The sequence below is a fragment of the Pseudopipra pipra genome, chromosome W (genome assembly GCF_036250125.1).
Source record: "Pseudopipra pipra isolate bDixPip1 chromosome W, bDixPip1.hap1, whole genome shotgun sequence".
NCBI classification, from domain to species: domain Eukaryota; kingdom Metazoa; phylum Chordata; class Aves; order Passeriformes; family Pipridae; genus Pseudopipra; species Pseudopipra pipra.
The window spans coordinates 13,462,363-13,485,841 of NC_087580.1; the positions used below are offsets into that span (position 1 = coordinate 13,462,363).

Here is a 23,479-nt window from a genome sequence, read left to right on the forward strand (position 1 = left end):
TCAGGCTGGGAAAGGAGCCCAGGCAGGAGCTGCTCAGGGAAGGGGTCTGTGCCACAGGGACAGCAGGGAGGGGCCCACATCCCCCTGCCCAGCCCTTGTGGCAGCAGCTCCCTCTCCCTGCCTGCCTGTCTCCGGGTGAGGAGCTGTTCCTGCCAGCAGCCCCTGCCTGTGCCCAGCTCAGCTCCCTGCCAGTGCTGCCAGAGCCATCCCCAGCCCAGTGCCCAGGGGCAGCTCTGCCTGGGCAGGGGCTGCAGAGCAGATCCCAGACCCCCTTCGGTGGCTGGGAAGGGGGGGTGTTCTGGGGGGATGTGCTTCCTGAGAAGGGCCCCTGGAAATGGAGGAGGTGGAGCTGAAGCTGTGAGGAGCCCTGACCCTGCAGCTGAAGGGCCCTGCCCAGCCCTGCCCTGCCCTGACGGGTCACTCCTTCCACCCCCCCTTCTCCCTGCAGGGCCGTGGCAGCTCCTTGGCCGGGCTGAGAGCTGCCCTTGGCAGGCAGCAGAGTCCCTGCCCCAGCACACAGAGCCCTGGGGCAGGACCCTGCTCTGCCCCACAGCCCTGGGCACCCCTGGCTGCACCCCCACCTTCCCACCCCACAGCCAGCCCTGGCCCAGGGAACCTTCTTGCCCTGGGCCTCTGAGGGGGCAGCAGCAAGTCCTGCTCTGCAGCAGCTTCTCCTGCTGCACCCCAGCAAATCCAGCAGAGCCATCCTGACAGCTCCTGCCACTGTTGGCATTTGGCAGCTGGCAGAGGCACTTGCAGGAATTCCCCTGCACTGCTCTGCAGCCACAGCCTGACCCTGGCAAAGGGCTGGCAAGGTTCCTGCCCTGAGCAGCTCTGCCCTGTCCTCCCACCCCAGGATCCCTTGAACCTCCTGCTCCCTTCTCCTCTCTGCCCTTGCTGCCTGCAGCTCCTGCCCTGCTCTGCCATGTGGCCACTTCCCCTGCACTGCAGCAACTGGGAGAGTCCTGCTGAAAGATCCTACAAGCTGTGGGATGTGCCAGCTTTAGGAGATGCCTCCAGGAAGGGAAGCTGAACTTTCCTACAGCCAGATGATTCTTCCTTCAAATCCTGGGAAGGTTTCTCGTGTAGTGAGAGCTCAGTCACCTCCCAGCCCAGGCTGCCTCTCATCTCTCTGCCTTCTCTCCTGTGCCCTGGGTGCTGCAGGCAGTGCCCTCAGCCCTGCTGGGCTGTGCAGAGGAGCTGCTCACCAGCAGAGCTGTCTCTTGGAAGCTCTTCTTGCTTGCCAGGAGCTCCCTGTGTGCCAGGAGCCCGGCCCAGCTCAGCAGCACAGCAACAGCCCCAGGTATTTCATGACCCTCAGGGGGTTTGATGTTGTTTACATGAGACTCAGTCCCTGAGAGGAAGTTCAAACAACTTTTCAACAAGTCAAAATGAGTTTGAAATGCTGACGTTTCTTGTAGTGTTAATGGGTCCCACTGAGGGACACGACTGTGAAAACGTGTCCCTAGACTCCAATTGGAACAGAAAATTCCAGTGATGACAAGTATGGACAAGCAATGGAAAGGTGGCTCTGATGATAAGGAAACCTGGATGTGTTTTATTAGTCCAAAGGACCAAGCCCTGAGCCCCAGCCCCTATGAAGGCACATCCTGTCCCTGCCTCATTCCTCAGGGCTCTTCCTGGGGCACTGGGATGTGGGATTGGCAATGCCAAGGGCAGGCCCATGGGGTGGCACCTGCCAGGCTGCTGAGCAGGGACAAGGAGGCCATGAGGCCCCAGGGCTGCAAGGGGCACTCCCCTCCTCCTGGCATCAGGGGACACAGACAGCAGCCCTGGCCAAAGGCCTGCAGAAGGGGGCTCTGTCAGGGCCTTTCAGCTTCTCCCCCTCCCTGTCTCCTCTCCAGCCCAGGCTGTCCTACGGTGTCCATGCCCTGCCCCTTTCCCTGCAGGCTGTCGTCATCCCCCCGGCTGCCCCACCTGGCTGGCACCTTCCTGCACTGACATCTCTGCGTCCTCCCTGGCTCTTCCTGCACACACAAAGCCTTGGGCTCATCCACACTCCTCCTGGGGGATGTGTTGCATCACACCATTGCCCTCAGAGTGAAATTCCTTTCTCTTTGTTTCCATTCTGGACCTCTCCAGCTGAACTTGGCAGTACTTCTTTATTTTTCATGCTGTTTCCTGCTATGACAAAAGGATCCTTCATCTCTGAAACCCCCCTTCAAGCCTTCTCTGGCTACTCCTGCACTGTCCTCAGTCTCCACACCATGGAGCCCACAGCTCCTTAGTCCCTACAGAGTGGTCATGGGCTTGAGGCCTCCAAATCTTTTTTTGGGAGATCCCTGGGTACTCTCCAAGGTGTTTGTAGAAGAACACCTGGTGCTCACAGTCTAAGGAAAACACAGGGATATGTTTTACCAAGGCCTGTAGTGGCAGAACATGGAGCAATTGCTTTAAACTGAAAGACTGGAGTATTTTATTTATAATCAGAAGAAATATTTAACATTGAGGGTGGCAAGAACTGGAACAGGTTCCCAGAGAAGTGGATGCCCCATCTCTGTATTTGTCCAAGGTCAGGGAATGTGAGTAATCTCAATTAGTAAAAGATGTCCATGTCCAGGGACTTAGACCAGATGATTTTTTAGCTCCCTTCCAACCCAAATCATTCTGTGGTTCTTTCAGTCCCAAACTCCTTCTCCAAAGAATTGCCATATCTAGGACATGAATTGCCATGTTTTTAGAGAAACCCTTCTAAGCAACAACTAGTCAGGTCTGGTGTTCTTTGGGGGGGCAAACTCTGCCCAGAGTTCTGTGTGTGTTGGAAGCACAAAAGAGTGAAGCAAATGCAAAGCTAAACACCCAATGTAGCCTGACTTTGTCCCTAAGTGGGGGCTGAGAATTGGACACAACATGTGCAGGGACAGATGGAGGGGTTTGTCCCCCTGGCCCTGCCCAGAAGGGACACCTTTCAGGAAGGGTTGTGGCCTTGGCTGTGCTGAGGGTTGCCCTGGGCAATGCAGCTTGGGATTGCAGTGGCACTGTCAGGGCTCTGCAGAGCTCCTGGCAGTTCCTGCATTTGTCCCCAGCAATGCCAGAGACCTGCAGGGGTTGCAGTCAATCACTTGTGCTCTTTGGGCCCCCGACTGGCTCTGCTGAATGTCAGCAGGCCTGGAGTTCCCAGACTGTTCCTGCATCCAGGGTCAGGCCTGCAGTGACGTTTGTGCAGCATTCAATTGGGGCAGTGGCAGGATGGCCATGGATCCATTCCTGCACAAACACAATGGGGCTCCACCCCAGGCAGGGAGAGAATGGGCCCACAAGTTTTGGAAGGATAAGAACCAGGGAGTTTTGGCCCTCTGGAACCCCATGGAACCAAAGGAACCCTGGGACATGGCAGAACCTCATGGAATAAAGGGGACATTGTGACCCTGCAGCACCTCATGGAACCAAAGGGAGTCTGGGACGTGGCAGGGCCTGATGGAAACAAAGGAACCTCCTGGGAACAAAGGGACCCTGGGACACTGTGGAATCTCCTGGAATCCAGGGGCCATTGGAATACACTGGGGCCTCCTGGAACCAAAGGGAACATGGGACACTGTGGAACCTCATGGAATCAAAAGGACCCCAGGACTCTGTGGAATGTCAGGGAATCAAGGGGCCAGTGTGACATCCCAGAACCTTTTGGAACCAAAGGGAACCAACGGGACACTGAGGAATCTCATGGAATCAAGGGTCCATTGTGACACTGGGGAAAATTATGGAATCAGTGGGCTGTTGTCACACTGCAGGGCCTTATGGAGCCCAAGAACGGTGGGAAACAGTGCAACTTCATGGAATCAAGGAGCCATTGTTGCACTGCAGAGCCTCAAGGAATAAGGGATCCAATCTTTGCCTCAGATTTTGTCAACAAATTAAATTTAAGGAATTACAGAAGTGGGATTGGAACATTTTTGTCCCACAAGTTTCAATGATTGGCCAAATGAGAATATTTATATAAAGTGAATCATTTATTCTTACAAATGATCAGACAAAAGATCTTAATCAGAGTTATTTACTACACAGTATGAAGGTTAAAACTACTAGTAGTACAGTATAAGATAGGATAGTGCACTATATTGAAGCAATTATTGAAACAATTATATTAAAGTTAGCCAAAAGAAATAATTATTATGTAGAGATCTGATGGAACTCACCCAGACCAACGGTCGTGGGGAGATTTCTTTTGCTCAGCCTTGAGGAGTGTCCTTGGAGGGCGTCCCCAGCCAAGGCAGGAATCTCCACACATCTACCCCAAGAAGGGCTGTGTCAGAAGAACCTGCCTGGATGAAAGGGACTGGACTTCTCTAGTAGGAAGGGATTGACTGCTCCTCACAAATGGACAGGCCAGTGAGCAGCTTCTCTGTCCCATCCAACTTCCAAAAGCAGGATGTGTGTTTGGAGTTGGGTGAACCAGGCTGGTTTGAGCATCATCCAACACCAAAACCATTCCCATGGTGGCACCAGTAACTCTCAGATCTCACAGACAGCTTGCAGGAGAGCTGGCACTGTTGGCATTGTCTGATGGCATTTTAGGTCTTATCAGGGCAGGCCCTCCTGCCACCCAGGCAGAGAGGTTGGCTGTGAAAGTCCATCCTGGAGATGCACAGGGAGCCAAGAGTTGGGCTCCTGAGTGACATCCAACAGTGGACAGGGGGATGGGACTGACCAGATGAAAGTGTCTCAGGCAGAGCTGGACTGGCAACACAAGGGGGAATTATTCCTGGCTCCCTGGGCCCAGGACACCTCAGGGCCTCAGGGAAGAGGTGCAACATCCAGCTGGGCTTGTGATCCAGGGCTGCATTTAACCATGGACACCAACTGCCAGGTTCTCCAGAACTGGGAAATGTGTGCTGCCATCAAAGAGGCCAAGAAGGGGATGATGGCTGAGATAGAGATGTGGGCAGGCCTGGCAGATTGATCCCAGCACACTCCCCAAACCCACCAAGGCAAGCTCTACGTGCTGACAATGGTGGACACAAGCCCTGGATGGCAGGAGACACCCACCTGTGCCTCCCACCACTGCCCAGAGCACCATCCTGGGCCTGGAAAAGCAAGTCCTGTGGAGACATGGCCCTCCAGAAACACTGGAGTTGGACAGCAGGACTCTTTTCCAAAACAACCTTGTGCACACCTGGACCAGAGAGCTCAGCATGGAGTGGATGGGTCATATTCCCTGTCCTGCACCAGCCTCTGGGAAAGTGGAATGGTAGAGTGGACTGTTCCAAACCACCTTGACAGCAATGGGCAGTGGGACCTTCAAACCTTGGGACGTGAATTTAGCAAAAGCCACCTAGTTAGTTAATCCTGTAAGCTCAAGAGAGAAAACTCCAGGCCAATTCAGTGTGTAAGATCAGCTCAAAAGAGCAGGTCCTTTAATCAGGCCCACAGGCCCAGGGGAACACACACGACGCACCCTCCCAGGCAATGGTTCTACAGTTTTAGAAGATGGTCCATCCAATGCCAGAACTCTCCACCCCCCAGTTCTGCCCAGTTCTGCCCCCAACACACCCCTTGGGGAATTGGGTTTGGGGGCTTTGGGACCCCTTCTTCCTCATCTTTCTCTTCTTCACAGCACGTACAGTCCTTGGAGCGCCTCCAAAGTTCTGGGCTTGAAGGTTGCTTTGTCTCTTGTGGGATCTTGTTGTCCAGGCCTAGGGTGTGATGGTGTTCAATAGAGGTGTTTTTCTACAATTCTACCTTGAAAAGAAGTCTAAACACGCTAAAGGAATTTAGAAAGTTTGATATCAAATGGGGTCATAGGGTTGGGTCTGTGTAAACGACTGTGCTAAAGGGTTGCATCTAATACAGCTACATTAACATCTACAGTTACTGCACAACTACTTTTAAATTAAAAAAAAAAAATATCCAGAAAGCTTTAAGGCATCACACAAACCGAGTTAGTTAACTCTACCAGTTGAACTGGCCCTGCCCAAAAAGAACCTCTCTGTACCATTGAAGGGGATAAAATCCCTGTGGTCCATGTGAGGAATATGTTAGGGAGGACAGTTTGCATTAGTCCTGCCTTAAGCAAAGGCAAACTCACCCATGGGATTGTTTCTGCTCAAGGACTTGGGTGCACTTGGTGGATGATGCAGAGGGAGGGGAAACACTCTGTGTACCTCAAGGGGATTTGATTTTTGGGTCAGAACAGTCCGTGACGTTGAATTGTAGAATATTGTTTGCTGAATGACACTCCCACTGTGTGCCAGAACTTCCATGAACAATGAGATCTTTCCTTATGTCCATTTTTTTTTATTTTCTATAGTTTTGATGTTTTCTTTTTAAAAAAAGTCATGTTTTCATTCCCTCCTTCTTCAGTAGCCCCCATCTTGTGTGTCCCAGAGAATTAGTCTACCTGGGGAGTCTCATATTGCATTTGAGTGACATAAATGAACCTGCAATAAGGTTTTGTCTGAGATTCCTTTCCTGAGCAGAGCAGGACTGATCAGGAAATGAGAACAGCTTTCTGGCTGCCCCAGCTTTGGGATGGGCCCTGTGCCTGGAGCTGGAAGAGCTCTGGAGGACCACAGGGGCCGGGGCTTTTGTGCTGGCCTGGGGGCATGGGATGGCAGGGAGGGGCTGCAGAGCTCTCAGGATCTCCTGCAGAGCAGAGCAGGGCACACCGGGAGCCTCCTTTCCCTTTTGCCAAGCACGTTCCCCCCCGGCTGGAGCTGAGTCCTCTCGGAGCTCCAGCTCTGCTGTGCCCAGAGGGGCTGGGGCTGTGGTGCCACTGCCCAGAGCAGCCTGCCCTGGGCAAGGCTGTGGGGCCAGAGCCACCTGGTCTGTGCTGGGGAGAGGCCCTTGGGGGTGGAGAGAGCTCAGGGCAGGTGGGAGAGCTTGGAGGGAGCTGGGCTGGGCTGGAAAGGAGCTGGGAGAGAAAGCCCTGGGTGTGTCTGTGACACTGTGTGAGCGTGCAGGGGGAGGACTCAGCCCAGGGGGGTTGTGGTGCAGAGCCAGGGCCTGTGGAAGGGATGGAAAACATGCAAGTGCCAGCGAGAGGAGGCTGCTCTGTGCCCTTGGTGGCAGGAACAGAGCAGGAAGGTGGCCCAGGACAGTTGTCCCCCCCAGCCTCTCTCCCCAGCCATTCCCAGCAGTGGCTGCTCAGCCCAGGGTTAGGGGTGAGTTTTGCTGGGCCCCCCTCCATCCTCCTGCTGGGCTCAGGGCCTGTGCCAGGGCCATGGCCAGCCCTGCCCGGCCTCTCTGCTGGCCCAGAACCCGGCAGAGCCTGGAACAGGGCTGGCTGTGAGGCCCCACAGGGGACACGGCCTGTCCAGGAGCTTGGAGAGGGGCTGAACAGGAAGGCCCCGGGTGCCCAAGGCCAAGGACTGCCCTGGGCATCCCGACAGAGGGGCCCTTCCCCACCCTGAGTGCTCCTGTGCTGGGCTGGGCCTGCCCAGGGGGCTGTGGGACCAGCTGGGAGGCAGCGGGGCACAAAGGGGCCACGGAGCCGCTGCCAGGGGGGGACAGCAAGGCAGGGACAGACAAGGGATTGCTGGGCATGGCCTGGGCTGGGCAGGGGGACTGTGGGGAAGGCAAAGCTCCCCTGCAGTTGGGGGCTGCAGGAAAAGTCCAGAGCCCAAAGAGCCTCAAGGGCTGTGTTGGACACCAAGGCTGCAGGAGGGAAAGGCAGGGCTGCTGTGCAATGGGGAGGGGGGTTGAATTCCAGCAGACACTGATGTGGTGCTCAGGGACTCCCTGGCTTCTCTGCCTGAGTCTTTCCTGGAAAGGTCTCTCGGGCCTCTGTGCTCGGGGAAGGGCTTCAGGGAGGAGGAGAACACGTCTGGGCAGGAACCTGCTGAAATCCCCGAGGGACAAATGGCAGTGTCTGCCCCTGCAGGGGACTCAGCCTGGCCATGGCACAGCTGGAGCTGCCTGGCTGGGAGCAGCCCTGTCAGAAGCTGTGGGTGGGCAGGGAGCTGGGCAGGAGGCAGCCGTGTGCCCTGGCACCAGGGGAGGCCAGGAGCACCCTGGGCTGTGGGACCAGCACATCAAGGACGGGCATTCTCCAGGTCTCTGTGGCTGAGGAAAACTGAGGAAAGAGCTGGGATGTTTATAAATTGTATCGTGTTTAAATTTTGTTTGTGGGCAATGAAGAGAAACTTTCTGTGTCTCTAAGTCTCACCAGTTCCAGACCTCCCAAAGAACACAAACCTGAGGAGTTGTGGTTCCCACTCCAGTGGCACTTGGAGCTCCCTCCGTACCCAGAGCACAGAGCTCCCTTGTCCCACAGAGTCCTTGGAAATGGAGGGATTAAGGACACAGGACAGGCTGTGGGGAGCAGTTGCAGGGCATGGTCAGGGCTTTGGGGTGGTTGTGACCCCAGGGCAGGACCCGGCACTTGGCCTTGTTGAACCTCCTCCAAGTGGCCTGGGCCCATGGATCCAGCCTGTCCAGATCCCTGTGCAGAGCCTTCCTGCCCTCCAGCACATCAACACTCCCCCCAGCTTGGTGTGCCCTGGGAACTGCCTGAGGCTGCACTCGATGCCCTTGTGCAGATCATTGAGAAAGAGATTGAAGTGCCCTGAGCCCAGTGCTGAGCCCTGGGAACACCCCTGGCTGGAACTCCATTGCCCACCACTCCTTGGGCCTGGCCATCCCCACAGATGTTTGCCCAGTGAAGAGATGCTGCAGAATGTGTTTGATAAAGGTCCTGTAAGCCCAGAATATTGGGATGAGTGCAGATTTAGCTCTGCACAACACAGAAATTCTTTCACTGTCTCTTTTCCTCCCTCTGTGGACTGAGGGATCTTGTGACTTCAGTGTGTGACTCCCTCTGTGCAAAGGGCAAATATGGACAGAATGCGGGGCAGGGAGTGCTGGGGGGACCTTGGGCTCTGTGCTTGACACAGAAGGTGTTTGCCATTGGTCTAAGACTATCTACTGTGCAAAGAGGACTTCATTGGAGGCAATGTGGACCTAATATACAGCAGGGGAAGGACTTCTGGGTTTTATTGAGCTGTGCCTTCCTCTGGTTTTGTTTGCTGGCAATAAATGAACATCCCTCTGTGTCTCGGGCAGCTCTTTCTCCAAGCCAAGCAGGTGGGAGTTGGTGCCAAGGAGCTGAAACCTGCAGGTCCAGCCTTGAGTGGAGGGAGCTCAGATTTGCCCAAGGCTGCTTTGAGTGCCAGGGGTTTGATGAGGGAATGGTGGGGTGGGGATAGGGATAAAGTCTGATGGATTGTCAGACATAAAAGGGTCCTGATTTTCTGATGTATTCAGACTGAATTAGGAGGTGCTTGGGATCAATATCGACTGGGGATTGCTGATATCAATGTTAAAACAGGAAAAAAGTAAACAGGACACAAAAAACCCATCTTTTTTAATGGTTTTATTAATATAAGATATTCACTTTGAATGCACTTCTGAGATCTGTCTAATTAACCACAAAAGAATTGAAGACTTAGAAGTAAATTATTCCCAGGGGCTTGTCTGGTTAAGATGCCATCTCTGAGAAGAGAGTGTGGAGGAATGAGCAGACAAGGAGACCATCCCTGGGGCTGGGGAAGCAGGAACTCAGAGTCACTGTTTCCAGGTGGCAAATGGACTGTGGGATGTTTCTGTGAGAGCCCCTAAAGGGTTTGCTGGTTTCGGGGGGAGTACAGTTAAATTTCTTCCCCTGCACAGGCCCATCCCCAAGGGTCACACCATGAGCCTGAGAGGATCATGCAAACACTTCTTGAGCTCTGCCAGCCTTGGTGCTGTGCCCGCTGCCCTGGGGAGCCTGTTCAGTGCCCAACCACCCTCTGGGGGAAGAATCCTTTTCTAAGATCCAACCTAAACCTCCCCTGACACAACTCCAGGCCATTCCCTCAGACCTATCCCTGGTCCACACAGAGCAGAGCTCAGGGCCTGCCCCTCCTCTACCCCTGCCCAGGAAGTTGGACCTGCAGTGAGGTCTCCCCTCAGTCTCCTCTTCTCCAGCTGAACACACCAAGTGCCCTCAGTGTCCTCACACGCCTTCCCCCCAGGGCCCTTCCCCATCCTCGCTGCCCTCCTTTGGACACTCTCTAATGGCTCAATCTCTCCCTTCCATTGTGCCCCCCCAGACTGCCCCAGTGGTGCAGGTGAGGCCGCCCCAGGGCAGAGCAGAGCGGGACAATCCCCTCCCTGGCCCGGCCGGCCATGCTGGGCCTGATGGCCCCAGGACAGGCTTGGCCCTCCTGGCTGCCAGGGCACTGCTGACTCAGGGCCAACTGGCCACCCACCAGCACCCCCAGGGCCCTTTCCCAGCGCTGCTTTCCAGCCTCTCCTTCCCAGTCTGTCCGTCCGTGCGGGGTTGCCCCATCCCAGGGCAGAATCCGGCACTTGCCCCTGTTGTTGGGGACGGGGTGGGGGCACAGCGGGGCCGCACATGCAGGAGCGGGGAGAGAGGGAGATCTCCCGGGGCAGTTTGTGGCCGCAGGGAGAGCTGGGGGAGTCCTTTTGGGTTTGGTCCGGGACCTGGTTTTTGGCCACCTCTTTCCCTTTTCCTGAGGGGAAGTTTTTCTCCCCACGGGACACCTTGTGGAGAACGACTGAGAGAGAGAGACCGACCCATCTCAGAGCGAGGCATTCTGCTTTCAAGACTGCCTGTGGGGAAAAAGGGACTTCTTTGCTGGCTGTGAGCAGCTGTTGAACTGCCAGGACAGTCCTGCCTTCTCTCCCCCCTCCCTGGATTGCCACAGGTTTCTCCCAGCACACCTGGGGAATTGGGACTTTGTGTTTGTTCTGAAAGTTTTTGATTGCACCATTTGTTGTTTATTTAGATTTTGTTAATAAAAAGTTGTTTCTTTTCCTTTTCCACACTTCCACCTGAAGTTTCTTAATTTCTAAGTTGTAATCTTGTTAGACAGTAAGCAAATTATTCTTTATATTATTGTTCGAATAGAGTACCATTGGCCTCTCCAGTTGCGTGTTTGAAAATGGATTCTGTTTCCAGAAGTGCAAGAAGTTCTTAGGTCACCAGGGAGTTTGCTGTAACTGCCTGTCTGTGCTGCCATGGACCCCTGAGGGAGCAGGAAAGCAGCTGAGTGCACCAGTTCTGGAGCATGGGACCCAGGAGCAGGATCCAATGGTTGCCTTTGTGCAGCATGATTAGGTGCCTCTGCGCCCAACGCTTGAGCCTGCCCAGGACTCACTGGACGGCAGCAGAGCCTTGTGGTGCCTCAGCCACTCCTCCCAGTCCCATATCATCAGCAAACGTGCTGAGGGTGCTCTCCGTCCCTTCTGCCAGGTCACTGGGCAACCGGTCAAACGAGGCTGGCCCCAGCACTGAGTGCCACGCTCACAACCCTCTGAGCTCTGCCATTCAGCCAGGTCTCAACCCCCTCAGTGTCCACTCATCTAAGCCACACTTCCTGAGCTGCCTGTGAGGGTGTTCTGGGAGGCAGGGTCAAAAGCCTTGCTGAAGTCATGGCAGACAACAGACACTGCTCTCCTCTCACTTACCCAGCTAGTCACTCCAGCACAGAAGGCTAGGAGACTGTCAGGCATGATTTTCCCTTCCTTTTATTCCACCGGCTTAGAGATGACATGCAGCATGAGCTGTTCTGTCCCCTTTCTGGGGGTGGAGGTGACTGTATTTGACCTGTCATTTCCTGGGTCCATCTTGCTGCCCTTTTTGAAGACTGGAGTGATGTTGGCTTTCCTGCAGCCCTCAGGCACCTCTGCTGGGGAATCAGCATCCCTGATGTGCTGGCAGTGTTCCCTGTGCCAGGGGCAGGAGCAGAGATTTGCCTTGGCCAGGGCTGGAGCCCTGGAGTGGCACTGCCTGAACAGCACTTTTCATCCAACAGTCCTTGGTGGCTGCCCCAGGGCCTGGCATTTGACCCTGTGCTTGCTGCAGCAGCAGCCCCGGCTCTGTGGTTACTGAGGGCTCGGGACCCGCCTCGGAACCTCGGTTGCCAAGGGGCCGCCTTACACTGGGGGGGGGGGGCTGAGGCCATCCATGCCCGTATTTCAGGTGCAGGGTGCTGATGTCACAGTGGCCACTGTGACCCGTGGGGCCAAGGGCACAAAACCGGACTCTGGGCTCGGGCTCAGTGTCACTGTTTCCTACCTCGGAACCAGTGGAGGAGCACCTTGGAAGAGACCTTGGTGTTCCGAGGAAAGACGCCCTGCTATCACCATGGCAGACAGACACGAGCAAGCCCCCGAAGACAGGCAGGAAGCCCCCGAAGACAGGGAGCCAGGTGAGAGCAAAGTGCCCCTCCCGCAGCCTGGCAGAGGGGCTGTCAGGGTGGGCAGCACAGGTGCCATACCTGGGGCCATTGTCTCTCTCTCCTCCAGCATGCCTGCTGTGTCAGCAATCAGAGGCTGACCCGGACATCTGCGGAGAAAAAATTTTCCTATTTGGGCTCTGTGTCCACAAGCTCTGCCTGGTGAGTTGCACTGCGGGCTCCCTCCACTTTTTGACAGGCAGTCCCTGCCACTCTCTCCTCATCAGTGAGTGTCCTTTTTCTTGCAGTTTTTTGTCAGCAACTCTCCTGACCGCCCCGTTCTGCGACTCGAAGACTGGGATATTGACGAAAGAGAGATCCCAGATATAGTCTCCCGGGCGGCTCAGCAGGTGAGAGCCTGACAAGAGCAGGGAGATTTGGGCCAGGCGAGGTTTGCTGGAGCTTAGCCCAGACCCCAAGCAAGAAAGCCCAGCCCTTCCAACCAGCTCTGGGACAAGGAGGAGGCCCTGAGGCTGCTGCTGATGGGGCTGCTCTGCTCTTTCCAGAGGTGCTTCATCTGTGGCCAGAGCGGGGCCACCATCCCCTGCTGGGAAAGACACTGTGACCTGAGATTCCACCTGCCCTGTGCCAAGCAGGGAGGCTGTGTCACCGAGTTCATGCCACCATACAGGTACCTCCTGTCCCCTCCTCCCCACCACCAGGGAAGGGCCCAGCACTTCTCACCTCACCCACTCCTTTTCCCCCCAGGGCCTTCTGCCCCGCACACAGACCAGATCAGTCAGTGTGGGTGACTCCGGAGCCGGGCACCGAATGCCTCATCTGCTTGGAGCCTGTGGAGAACAGACAGACCTTCAACACCCTGGTGTGCCCAGCCTGCAAAACCGCCTGGTTCCACAGGGACTGCGTCCAAGTAGGAGTGGTTCTGTCACCCCGGGGGGCACACAGGGGCTCAGCAGCACCAGGGCCTCACTCTGGCTGTTTGTGTTTCTCCTGCAGAGACTGGCTCTGCATGTTGGACTTTATTCCCTCCTGTGCCCCATCTGCAGAAGTCTTGATGGCACATTTCGCAGGGATATGGCCATCATGGGGATCCGAATCCCCTTCAGGTTGGTGTCCTTCTGCCTGGCTCACAACACAGGGGGTGCAAGTGCTGTGCTGTTCCAGGGCCTGCCCCAGCAGTCCTGGCCCTGCCCTGTTCCGTGAGTCCCGGGTTCAGCTTCCCGCAGGAGTTGGAAATGGCACAGGGGGAAGGCAGGGACACCCTGCAGCTGCGCGATGCCAGGGCAGAGGGAGGTCATCAGTTTTCCCTTTTCCCATCAGAGAGTCATCAGAGGAGGACATTAATGCTTTCGTCGAGTTCGGAGAGAGACACAGGCACTGTGATGCCAATGAGTGCCTTTTTCCAGGAGGCAGGCAGGAGGCACAAGAGGGGGGGTAAGTTGCCAAAGCTGCCTCCCGAGGCTCTGCAGGGCTAGAAGCAGAAGGACCCCGGAGAAGAGCTCAGCTTCAAAGCTCCCATGCTTTGGACACTTTGTCCTCACCTCCATGAACCTGTTTGCTTCCCCAGGCCCTGGGAACTGCTCCTGTGCTCCTCCTGTGCTGCCGAGGGCACCCACAGAGCCTGCTCTGGCCTGAGGGCCAGCATAACCAGCTGGGAATGTGATAGCTGTGCTGGTCTGGGCACAGGTAAGAGGCAAACAAACCTGGTGACCCTGGGCCTGGTGCCCCTGGACCTGGCAGTGGGTGCCCAGGGTGGGTGTGGCAGAGCCGCACTGCTCTGGCCTATCTTGACCCAGGTCTGGAACGATCTTGTCCCTCCTTCTTCCCCTCACAGCCTCTCGAGATGACTTGGGGCTTGCTGGTTTCAGCGTGGCCAGACAGTCAGAACTGGAGCCTTCTGACAGCTCCAGGGAACCTGAGACCATCAGCCCCAACACAGGCAGCCTGGCGCTACCAGGGCTGTCTCCCAGTTCTTCAGCACTGGAGACCGTCAGCCCCAGCACCAGCGCCCACTCCGAAAACAACTCCGGCCGGCAACATCGGGCCCAAAATCCACAGCTTCGGTCCAGAAGTCCCCTGGACAGGAGCCATGTGCCAGCACCAAGTCCTGGGAGGCGCAGGCCCACGCAGAGACAATCAGGGACATCCTGCAGGCGAAACCGCTCCCGCCTGCAACGTCAGACCCCAAATCCATCTGGCCGGTCCAGAAGTCCCCATGACAGGAGCCATGGGAGAGCACCGAGTGCTGGCAGGAGCAGCCACATCCAGGAAACATTGCGGACATCCTGCACACAAAATCGCTCCCGCCAACAGCATCAGACCCCAAATCCATCCGGCCGGTCCAGAAGTCCCCATGACAGAAACTGTGTGAGAGCACCAAGTGCTGGGAGCCGCACCCCCAGCCAGGAAGCATCAGGGACATCCCGCAGGCGAAACCGCTCCCGCCTGCAACGTCAGACCCCAAATCCATCCGGCCAGTCCAGAAGTCCCCATGACAGGAGCTGCATGCCAGCAGCGAGTGCTGGGAGGCGAAACCAAAGGGAAACAGCAGCCAGGACTTGCCAAAGACAACACCACTCCCGCCAGCAGCGTCGGACCCCCAATTCATCCAGCACATCCAGAAGTCGCCATTACAGAAACCGTGTTAGAGCACCCAGTGCTGGGAGCCCCACTCACCGCTCAGACGGTGAGACAGGGACCCACCACTGACATGTCCCATGCCAGACAGTGAGGAGGAGGCCCCCAAAGGGAGGGAGCCAGGTAAGAAGCAAAGCACCTGGTAACCCTGGGCCTGGTGCCCCTGGGCCTGGCAGTGGGTGCCCAGGGTGGGTTTGGCAGAGCCGCACTGCTCTGGCCTATCCTGGCTGGGCCTGGGGTGGCCTTGACATTCCTGCTTCCCCTCACAGCCTCCTGAGATGACTCAGAGCTTGCTGGCCCCAGCATGGCCTGACTGTCAGGACTGGAGCCTTCTGACAGCTCCAGGGAACGTGAGACCATCAGCCCCAACACAGGCAGCCTGGCGCTACCAGGGCTGTCTCCCAGTTCTCCAGCACTGGAGACCGTCAGCCCCAGCCCCAGCACCCAGCTGCCATCTCCTGGATCTTCCGCACCAGAGACCAGCAACCTCCATACCACCCAACAGGCAACATCAGAGGAGACTCTGGAATCCCCCTCACAGGAGACGAGCAGCTCCAGCCCTGACAGTCAGGTAACATCGGGGTCATCCCAGAAAAGCTTCCCAGAAACTGAGGACAGCAGCTGCTCCAGCAGTCGGGGGCCTGACCGACGGCAAAACCACTCCCGCCGGCAACGTCGGGCCCAAATTCCACACCTTTGGTCCGGAAGTCCCCAGGACAGGAGCCATGTGCCAGCACCAAGTCCTGGGAGGCGCAGGTCCAGGCAGAGACACTCAGGGACATCCCGCAGGCGAAACCGCTCCCGCCTGCAACGTCAGACCCCAAATCCATCCGGCCGGTGCAGAAGTCCCCATGACAGCAAGTGCACGCCAGCACCGAGTGCTGGGAGGCGAAATCCAAAGGAGACAGCGGCCAGGACTTCCCAAAGGCAACACCACTCCCGCCAGCAGCCTTGGACCCCCAGTTCATCCAGCACATCCAGAAGTCACCGTGACAAGAGCCGTGTTAGAGCACCCAGTGCTGGGAGCTCCACTCCCCGGTGGGACGGCGAGACAGGGACCCACCACTGACGTGTCCCGTGTCGGACAGAGAGGACGAGGCCCCCAGATGGATAGAGCCAGGTGAGAGCAAAGTGCCCCTCCCGCAGCCTGGCAGAGGGGCTGTCAGGGTGGGCAGCACAGGTGCCATGCCCAGGGCCATTGTCTCTCTCCCTCCAGCATGCCTGCTGTGTCAGCGATCAGAGGCTGACCCGGACATCTGCGGAGAAAACCTTCAGATAAATGGGCTCTGGGCCCACGAGTTCTGCCGGGTGAGTTACTCCATTTTTTGACAGGTAGTCCCTGCCACTCTCTCCTGATAAGTGTCATTTTTCTTGCAGATTTTTACCAGCCACCTTCCTCACCACCCGGCTCACTGAGGAGGACTCAGGGCTTTTCTCCCAAGGGATATCCCAGATATAGTCTCCTGGGCGGCACAGCAGGTGAGAGCTTGACAAGAGCAGGGAGATTTGGGCCAGGCGAGGTTTGCTGGAGCTCAGCCCAGACCGCAAGCAGGAAAGCCCAGCCCTTCCAACCAGCTCTGGGACAAGGAGGAGGCCCTGAGGCTGCTGCTGATGGGGCTGCTCTGCTCTTTCCAGAGGTGCTTCATCTGTGGCCAGAGTGGGGCCACCATCGCCTGCTGTCAAACAGACTGTGACCTGAGCTTCCACCTGCCCTGTGTCACCCAGTTCATGCCACCGTACAGGTACCTCCTGTGCCCTCCTCCCCACCACCAGGGAAGGGCCCAGCACTTCTCACCTCACCCACCCATTTTCCCCCCAGGGCCTTCTGCCCCGCACACAGCCCACAGCAGGCAGTGGAGGCGACTCCAGGGCCGGGCACCCAATGCCTCATCTGCTTGGAGCCTGTGGAGGACAGAAAGACCTTCAACACCCTGGTGTGCCCGGCCTGCATGACCACCTGGTTCCACAGGGACTGCATCCAAGTAGGAGTGGTTCTGTCGCCCCGGGGGGCACAGCAGGGGCTCAGCAGCACCAGGGGTTCACTCTGGCTGCTTGTGTTTCTCCTGCAGGGACAGGCTCTGCGCTCTGGATTTTTATCCCTCCAGTGCCCCATCTGCAGAAACAGGCACACTTTTCTCAGGGATATGGTCACCATGGGGATCCGAATCCCCTTCAGGTTGGTGTCCTTCTGCCTGGCTCACAACACAGGGGGTGCAAGTGCTGTGCTGTTCCAGGGCCTGCCCCAGCAGTCCTGGCCCTGCCCTTTTCCGTGAGTCCCGGGTTCAGCTTCCCGCAGGAGTTGGAAATGGCACAGGGGGAAGGCAGGGACACCCTGCAGCTGCGCGATGCCAGGGCAGAGAGAGCTCATCAGTTTTCCCTTTTCTCCTCAGGCCACCATCATGGGAGGGCATTAATGTATTCACTGAGCTAGGAGAGAGACACAGGCACTGTGATGCCCGTGAGTGCCTTTTTCCAGGAGGCAGGCAGGAGGCAGAGGAGGAGGGGTAAGTTGCCAAAGCTGCCCTCCAGGGCCCTGCAGGGCTTGAAGCAGAAGGACCCAGGAAAAGAGCTCAGCTTCAAAGCTCCCATGCTTTGGACACTTTGTCCTCACCTCCATGAACCTGTTTGCTTCCCTAGGCCCTGGGAATTGCTCTGGTGCTCCTCCTGTGCTGCTGAGGGCACCCACAGACCCTGCTCTGGCCTGAGGGACAGCATAAGCAGCTGGGAATGGGATGGCTGTGCTGGTCTGGGCACAGGTAAGAGGCAAACATCCCTGGTGATCCTGGACCTGGCAGCGGGTGCCCTGGGTGGGTTTGGCAGAGCCTGTCTGCTCCAGGAGGGCTGGGGGCACTGCTCTGGCCTATCTTACTCTGAGTGGCCTTGACCCTCCTGCTTCCCCTTACAGCCCCCATGGAAGAGCCTGAGCTTGACAGCCCCAGCCTGTCCACACAGTCAGGCTTGGAGCCTTCCCATGAACCCAAGACCATCAGCCCCAGCACTGGTAACCAGGTGCCATCAGGGATGTCTCCCAGTTCTCCAGCACCAGAGACCAGCAACCCCAGCACCACCCAACAGGCAACATCGGAGCAGTCTCTGCAATCTCCCTCACAGGAGATGAGCAGCCCCAGCACTGAGAACCAGGTGACATCAGACTCATCCCACAGCAGCTCCTCAGAACCTGAGGACAGCACCTGCTCCAGCAGTCCTGGGCCTGACCTGACACAAAACTGCTCGTGCCAGCAACGTCGGACCCCATTCCATATGGCCGGTCCTGGACTCCCCATGACAGTAACTGCGAGTCACATCGAGTTCTGAGAGGCAAAACCCAAGGGAGACACAGCAGCGAGGACATCCCGAAGGCAAAACCACGCCCACCAGGAGTGTCAGACCCCAAATCCACAGAGCCGGTCCCAAAGTCCCCATGACAGGAGCCATGAGCCAGCACCAAGTCCTGGGAGACGCAGGCCCAGGCAGACACAAACAGGGACATCCTGCAAGCAAAAGCACTTCTGGCAGCAATATCAGACCCCCAATACACAGAGCCAGTCCAGAAGTCATCGTGACAGGAGCCGCGTGAGATCACCAAGGGCTGGGAGGTGCAACAGCGGCCAGAAGCATCGAGGACACCCCAAAGGCGAAACCAGTCCCGCCAGCAACGTCGGACCCCAGATGAATGCAGCCAATCTAGAAGTTGCCGTGACAGGAGCCGTGTGGCAGCCCCAAGTGCTGGGAGATGCACCCCCAGCCAGGAAGCACGAAGGACATCCCACACGTGAAACTGGTTCTGTCAGCAACGTATCAAATCCCTTTATCAAATCCCTTCAATAAATGTATAGGACTGCTTTTTAAAATATTTTTATGTATTTGCAAAATTATGCAAGTGGCACTTTTGATGTTGTAGCGTTTAGTATTTTCATTGTAAAGTTTCACCTGACACATTGGAGACTATTGCAAAGACCAAGGCTTAGTAGTATCTTGTTCAGGTTTCCCTTTCATCCCCCTTGGCTTTTGGCACAGCTTTCCTTTCCTTCCTATTCTATGGTTTCCCCTTGGTGTTGCAAGGGAGATGTTTGGAATGTTTTGCAATCCAGCGGTGCCACCGCCTTGATGCACTGAAGGCAGGGAAGCACTGCCGGGGTGTTGGCAGCCCCGTCCTGTCCCTGCTGCCGGCGGCCCGGGGGCAGGAGCACCCCGGCAGTGCCATGGCGGGGTTCCCCTCAGGTGTGGGCAGCCACAGCCCAGCTCTGCGGGGCGGCCCCGGCGGTGCCATGGTGGGGTTCCCCTCAGGGCGGCCCCCACTGCCCGTGCACGGTGGTGTTGCCGGGGCAGCCTCTTCCCCAGGCACATCTGTGGGCTGTGACCCAGCGGCGATCGCTTCCCGCTCTAAGAGCCCGCAGGAATGGCTGCCTGGCTCCAAACTGCCCGCCGGGAGCGCGCTGGGATCACAGGGGGAGCTCTGCCCAGGGCAGCCCCCGCACTCAGTCGCCCCGAGCCTTCCCGCCCTCCCCGCACATGGCCGGCGCTTTGGGAACGGCCGCGGTCGGCGCTGGAGTGGCGGCGCTTGGGCACGAGGGAGCGCCGCGAGCCCGGGAAAAGAGTCAGGAACATTCTGGCACTGAGGGGAGCGCGGGTGCGGAACTTGGGCACAGAAATGATCGTGGGCCCGAGCGGGGGAGGGTCCTGGGCAACGGAGCGCAGGAGAGGACGGCGAGCGATGAGTGCTGCGGGTTGGGCTTCGCTGCCCTGGAGGCAAAAACTGCACTGTGCACCATCCAGAGATTTCCCATCGACCTTTCCCAAAACCTGCCAATTGGGACAGGACATCAGACCTGCGCCCTGCCCAGACCCCAGGAAAGCTCCCCAGGCAGCCACCCCAGGCCCCACCATGGCAGGGAGGGCATTTGGAGCAGTCACCCCACATTGTGAGTCCCAGGCCAGGCCAGGCCACTGCTTTCCACACAGCCCCAGCCCCCATTTGCCGACAGGGCTGCCCCTCACACCGCCCTGCTCACCATCTCAGCTCTCTGCGACAGCCCGGCGAGCCCTTCCAGCAGTAGCCTGGACATCCCCACATTTGGACAGCCCTGATGGCTCTCGATGTCGGGCTCGTCAGCCAACTCCTCTGACTCAGCCTTCCTGGAGGACGACTGCAGGAGCAAACAGAGCCGTGAGGGGCCGGCAGAGCCTGCAGGGCTGGCGGGAGGGGACCAGGGCCTTTAGTGGTCACTCACAGCCATGGGTTGGGGTGTGGGGGCCTTCTGCAGAGCAGCGGAAGCACTGTCTACTGCAGCAGGTTGGTAAAGTCCTCCAAGATCTTGGCCAGAGTGGCCCACGGTGGGCCAGTGTCCGTCAGGACGGTGACCGCCAGGATAGGAGTGCACCTGCCCCCAGCAACAGGTCCCAGGGAGCCACCACGCAGGCAGGAACAGGCAGGGTGTCCCTGGGGACACAGGCCTGCCTCAGCCCTGGGCGCCCAGCTGCCCTCAGGGTGTCTCCAGGCCCTACTTTGCTCTCGTGTCTCCTCGGGACATCCCGAGGAGCCCCATGTTCAGACAGCCCTGCGTGCCCCCAGGACACCCCTTTTCTGTCCCCACACCGCAGAGCCTGACCTGTGAGCCCTTCAGTCACATTAAATGCATAACATTTGCTCAAGCTTAAGAGAAACCATGGCTTTTGTTGCCTCTTCTCTTTCTCCCACTGACCAGCAAGAGCTTTTCCCCACTCAACAGCTCTTCCAGCACCTTCTCCCAAGGCCTTTGCCGCGCCCCAGGCCCCTGTGCGGCACCCCGAGCTGCCCCAGGGGTGGCTGAGTGGCCCTGCCAGGCTGGCGGAGTCTTGAGGGGGGCTTAGGGCTGAAGGGAGGAGGATGGCACCCAGGGGGATTCCTTGGATTCACCAAGGAAGGCCTAGACTAAACTACCCCCGGGATCCAGCTGGAAGGGCCAAGCTCCTCAGCATGCTGGGAGCTGTCATCTGCTGGCACAGCCCAGCTGAGCGGCCGCATTGGTCCATCTGAGGGGCCAGGAGCTGTAGTCCTACTGCTCTTGCCTCAGTTCTGTGTCTCTTCTACAGAATCCGAGCAAAGAAGCCCCCAGAAGCCCAAAGGGCCCTGGAACAGCCCCTCTCTGACAGCCCCAGAGGTGCCCTGGAGCCACTGCCCAGTGTGACCCCGCTCAGGCACCTTCAGAGCCCTGCTCTGCCCTGGGGGGCTGGTGTGGGCGTCCGCGCTGCCTGGGGACAGCCAATGGGGACAACTGGCAGTTGACAACAGGAAAGACCTGGAAAAGGCTATCTTGGCAAAGAGTCCCCCCACTTTGAATTTCCATCCCATCCCCTCAGGACTTGTTCATTTTCCCTTCCGGTCCCCCCAGGCCTAGAGCCCTCCTCATACCACAAGTCCTCTCTGAACCTTCTCTTGTGCTGGGGCTGCCTCAGCCTGGGCCATTTGCCCTCTCAGCACCCTAAGGCACCTTTGGATGTGCTCCAGAGGCCACAGTTTGTCCCCTGGTCCCCACAGTACCCCTCCATCCCCCTCCCCGCACCCTTCCTTGGAGCCTCACGAGCCCTCCCTTGGCCCTCGAGGGACACAAAAGCCCACAGTTTGCTCTTCTGCAGCCAGGAGAGGCCTCTTGGCCACAGTCCCACCACAGGACTCCTCCACCTGCCCTGCAGCTGTCTTCAGGCCAGATCATACAATCACAGAACCATTTAGGTTGGCAAAGATCTGCAAAATCATCGAGTCCAAACTTGCGCCCATCCCCACCTTGTCAACTAGAGCAGAGCACTGAGGGAGTGCCATGTCCAGTCTTGTCTTGGATACCTCCAGGGATGGGGATTCCACCACCTCTCCGGGCAGCCCCTTCCAATGCCTGACAACCATTTCCATCAAGAAAAGCTTCCTCATGATCACACACAAAACCTCCTGAGGCCCTCAAGTGCACCCCAGGCCCCGCAGCAGAAACCACCCAGTCATCATGGCCGGGACCCCCGGGGCCCCCGTGGGTCAGGAAAAATACACAGCTCGGGGGGGCAACCCCTACAATAAATAACTCGAGTAGCCGTTGTTTTTCTGCTTCACTCGATCCCAGAAGTCGCCCCTGCAGCGGGCCCGCGTCTAAAGCTGCTCTTTCCAAGCCTCCTAGTCCTGGGGTTCGCCTACAGAAAATTGTTGAATTTAAAAAAAAAAGAAAAGGTGTGGCAGTGCTGTTCATGAAGCCTTCAGCAGTTACCAAGAGTTCTGTTCTGCAGAGATTTCAACTCTCTCCTAAATTCCACACTCGTGGCTTCAGGCCATGACTTGCCAGAGCAGTCCCAGAGCTGGCCACTGCCCAGAGATGCCCTGGGGCAGCTCAAGGGCCCAAGTGGGACAAGTGCCCCAGGGTGTGTGGGAGCCCTTTGGAGCAGGAGCTGGTGGGCAGGAAGGGCCCAGCTGGGGAGGGTCAGGGAATCCCCCCCCTCCAGCCCTGCTGCCCAGGTTGAGGAGGGTCCTCTCCAGCACAGCAGCACATCGTGTGCCCTTGGGGGCTGGGCTGCCAGGGCTGTTCCCAGGAACTGACCAGCCAAGGTGAGGAGTGTCAGAGACTGAGATGGTTCATGACTGTCCTGGGTTGAAAAGGGCTTTCCCCTGGAGTTGGAAAGTGGTTAACCCCAGGAGGTGGTGTTCTTGGTGTTGACCCAATCAGCACCCCTGCAAAATTAAACATATCACAACAGGCTGGAAAAGAAGAGATTACGTAGCCGAGAGAAGAGCGGCAGCCACGGGCTGAGACCACGAGGAGAGAGGGGGCCAGGGAGCCCCACTGGGGGCCAAGACCCCCCAGCCCCCCGGCTGGGGCTGTAGAAACTCGGAACAGTGTTAAACTGGGCCCAGTACTGCGGCCAAGAGCCGAGGGAGTTTTTCTCCACTGTGAGTGGGCAGCAGGAGCGGCAGCAGAGACAGCACTGAACAGAGAGCTGTGGCTGAGAGCCAAGAAGACAGTCAGCAGGAGTGAGGTGGCACAGAGCCAAGCTGAGAGACACAGAGATGCCCGACAGAGAGACAGAGCACCAGGCTCAGCAGAGACTGTTTGGGGTGAGCCTGGCTTTATTTCTCCAAACCCTTTAAGACCCCTCTTGGAAGGAGGGGGTGGGCTTCCACTTGAAGGGAGTCCTGAAATGCAGCAGCAACTAGAGAGAGAGAGAGAGAGAGAGAAGCTGAGAAGCTCAGAGATGTCCTGGAGCTGGACCAGGACAGCCAGGAGGAATGTGGAGGGGGGAAGAGGCTTTCCTGCCCCTCTTCGCCATGCTGACAGTTTGAGACAGAGCAAAGGAGCTCTGCTAGAACGCTGGGGGCCAAAACTGAACTGAAAGCCCTAAATGTTCTGACTCAGGAGGAACTTGAATCCCCTGAGGAAGGGACTGTCAGGGGTGCCCAGTACCCCGTGATATGACTGTGGAGAGGTGAGTCTTGTCCCTGCTTTCGCAGTCCACGGGAGAGAGACCTTGGGCTGGAGCCGAAGGGCCGAGGGGTGAGAGAAGACCCCTGTGTTGTAATGGAGAGAGAGAGAGATTTTCCAGCTCTGACAAATCCAGCTATGACTGCTGCCTTGAAGAGGAGAGACACTGCTGCCCTGAAAGTGGAAAGGATCTTTTCTTCTTCCCTTCTGAACGTTTATTGGAGGGAAAGGAGGGATTTGATCTAATGT

At 57.4% G+C, this 23,479-nt stretch overlaps 1 protein-coding gene across 1 annotated transcript in view; it reads left to right on the forward strand.

Annotated features, from left to right (window-relative positions):
- Positions 1-18,688, forward strand: part of LOC135404853 (uncharacterized) — a 62,176-nt gene extending 43,488 nt beyond the window's left edge. The window contains exons 14-22 of the mRNA XM_064639586.1: positions 11,942-12,170; positions 12,268-12,359; positions 12,446-12,547; positions 12,704-12,828; positions 16,615-16,777; positions 16,865-17,064; positions 17,186-17,299; positions 17,433-17,551; positions 17,701-18,688. Coding sequence (XP_064495656.1) covers positions 11,942-12,170; positions 12,268-12,359; positions 12,446-12,547; positions 12,704-12,828; positions 16,615-16,777; positions 16,865-17,064; positions 17,186-17,299; positions 17,433-17,551; positions 17,701-18,110 — 1,554 coding nt within the window. The 3' untranslated portion in view covers positions 18,111-18,688. The remainder of the gene's footprint in view (positions 1-11,941; positions 12,171-12,267; positions 12,360-12,445; positions 12,548-12,703; positions 12,829-16,614; positions 16,778-16,864; positions 17,065-17,185; positions 17,300-17,432; positions 17,552-17,700) is intronic.
- The last annotated feature ends 4,791 nt before the right edge of the window (positions 18,689-23,479 follow it).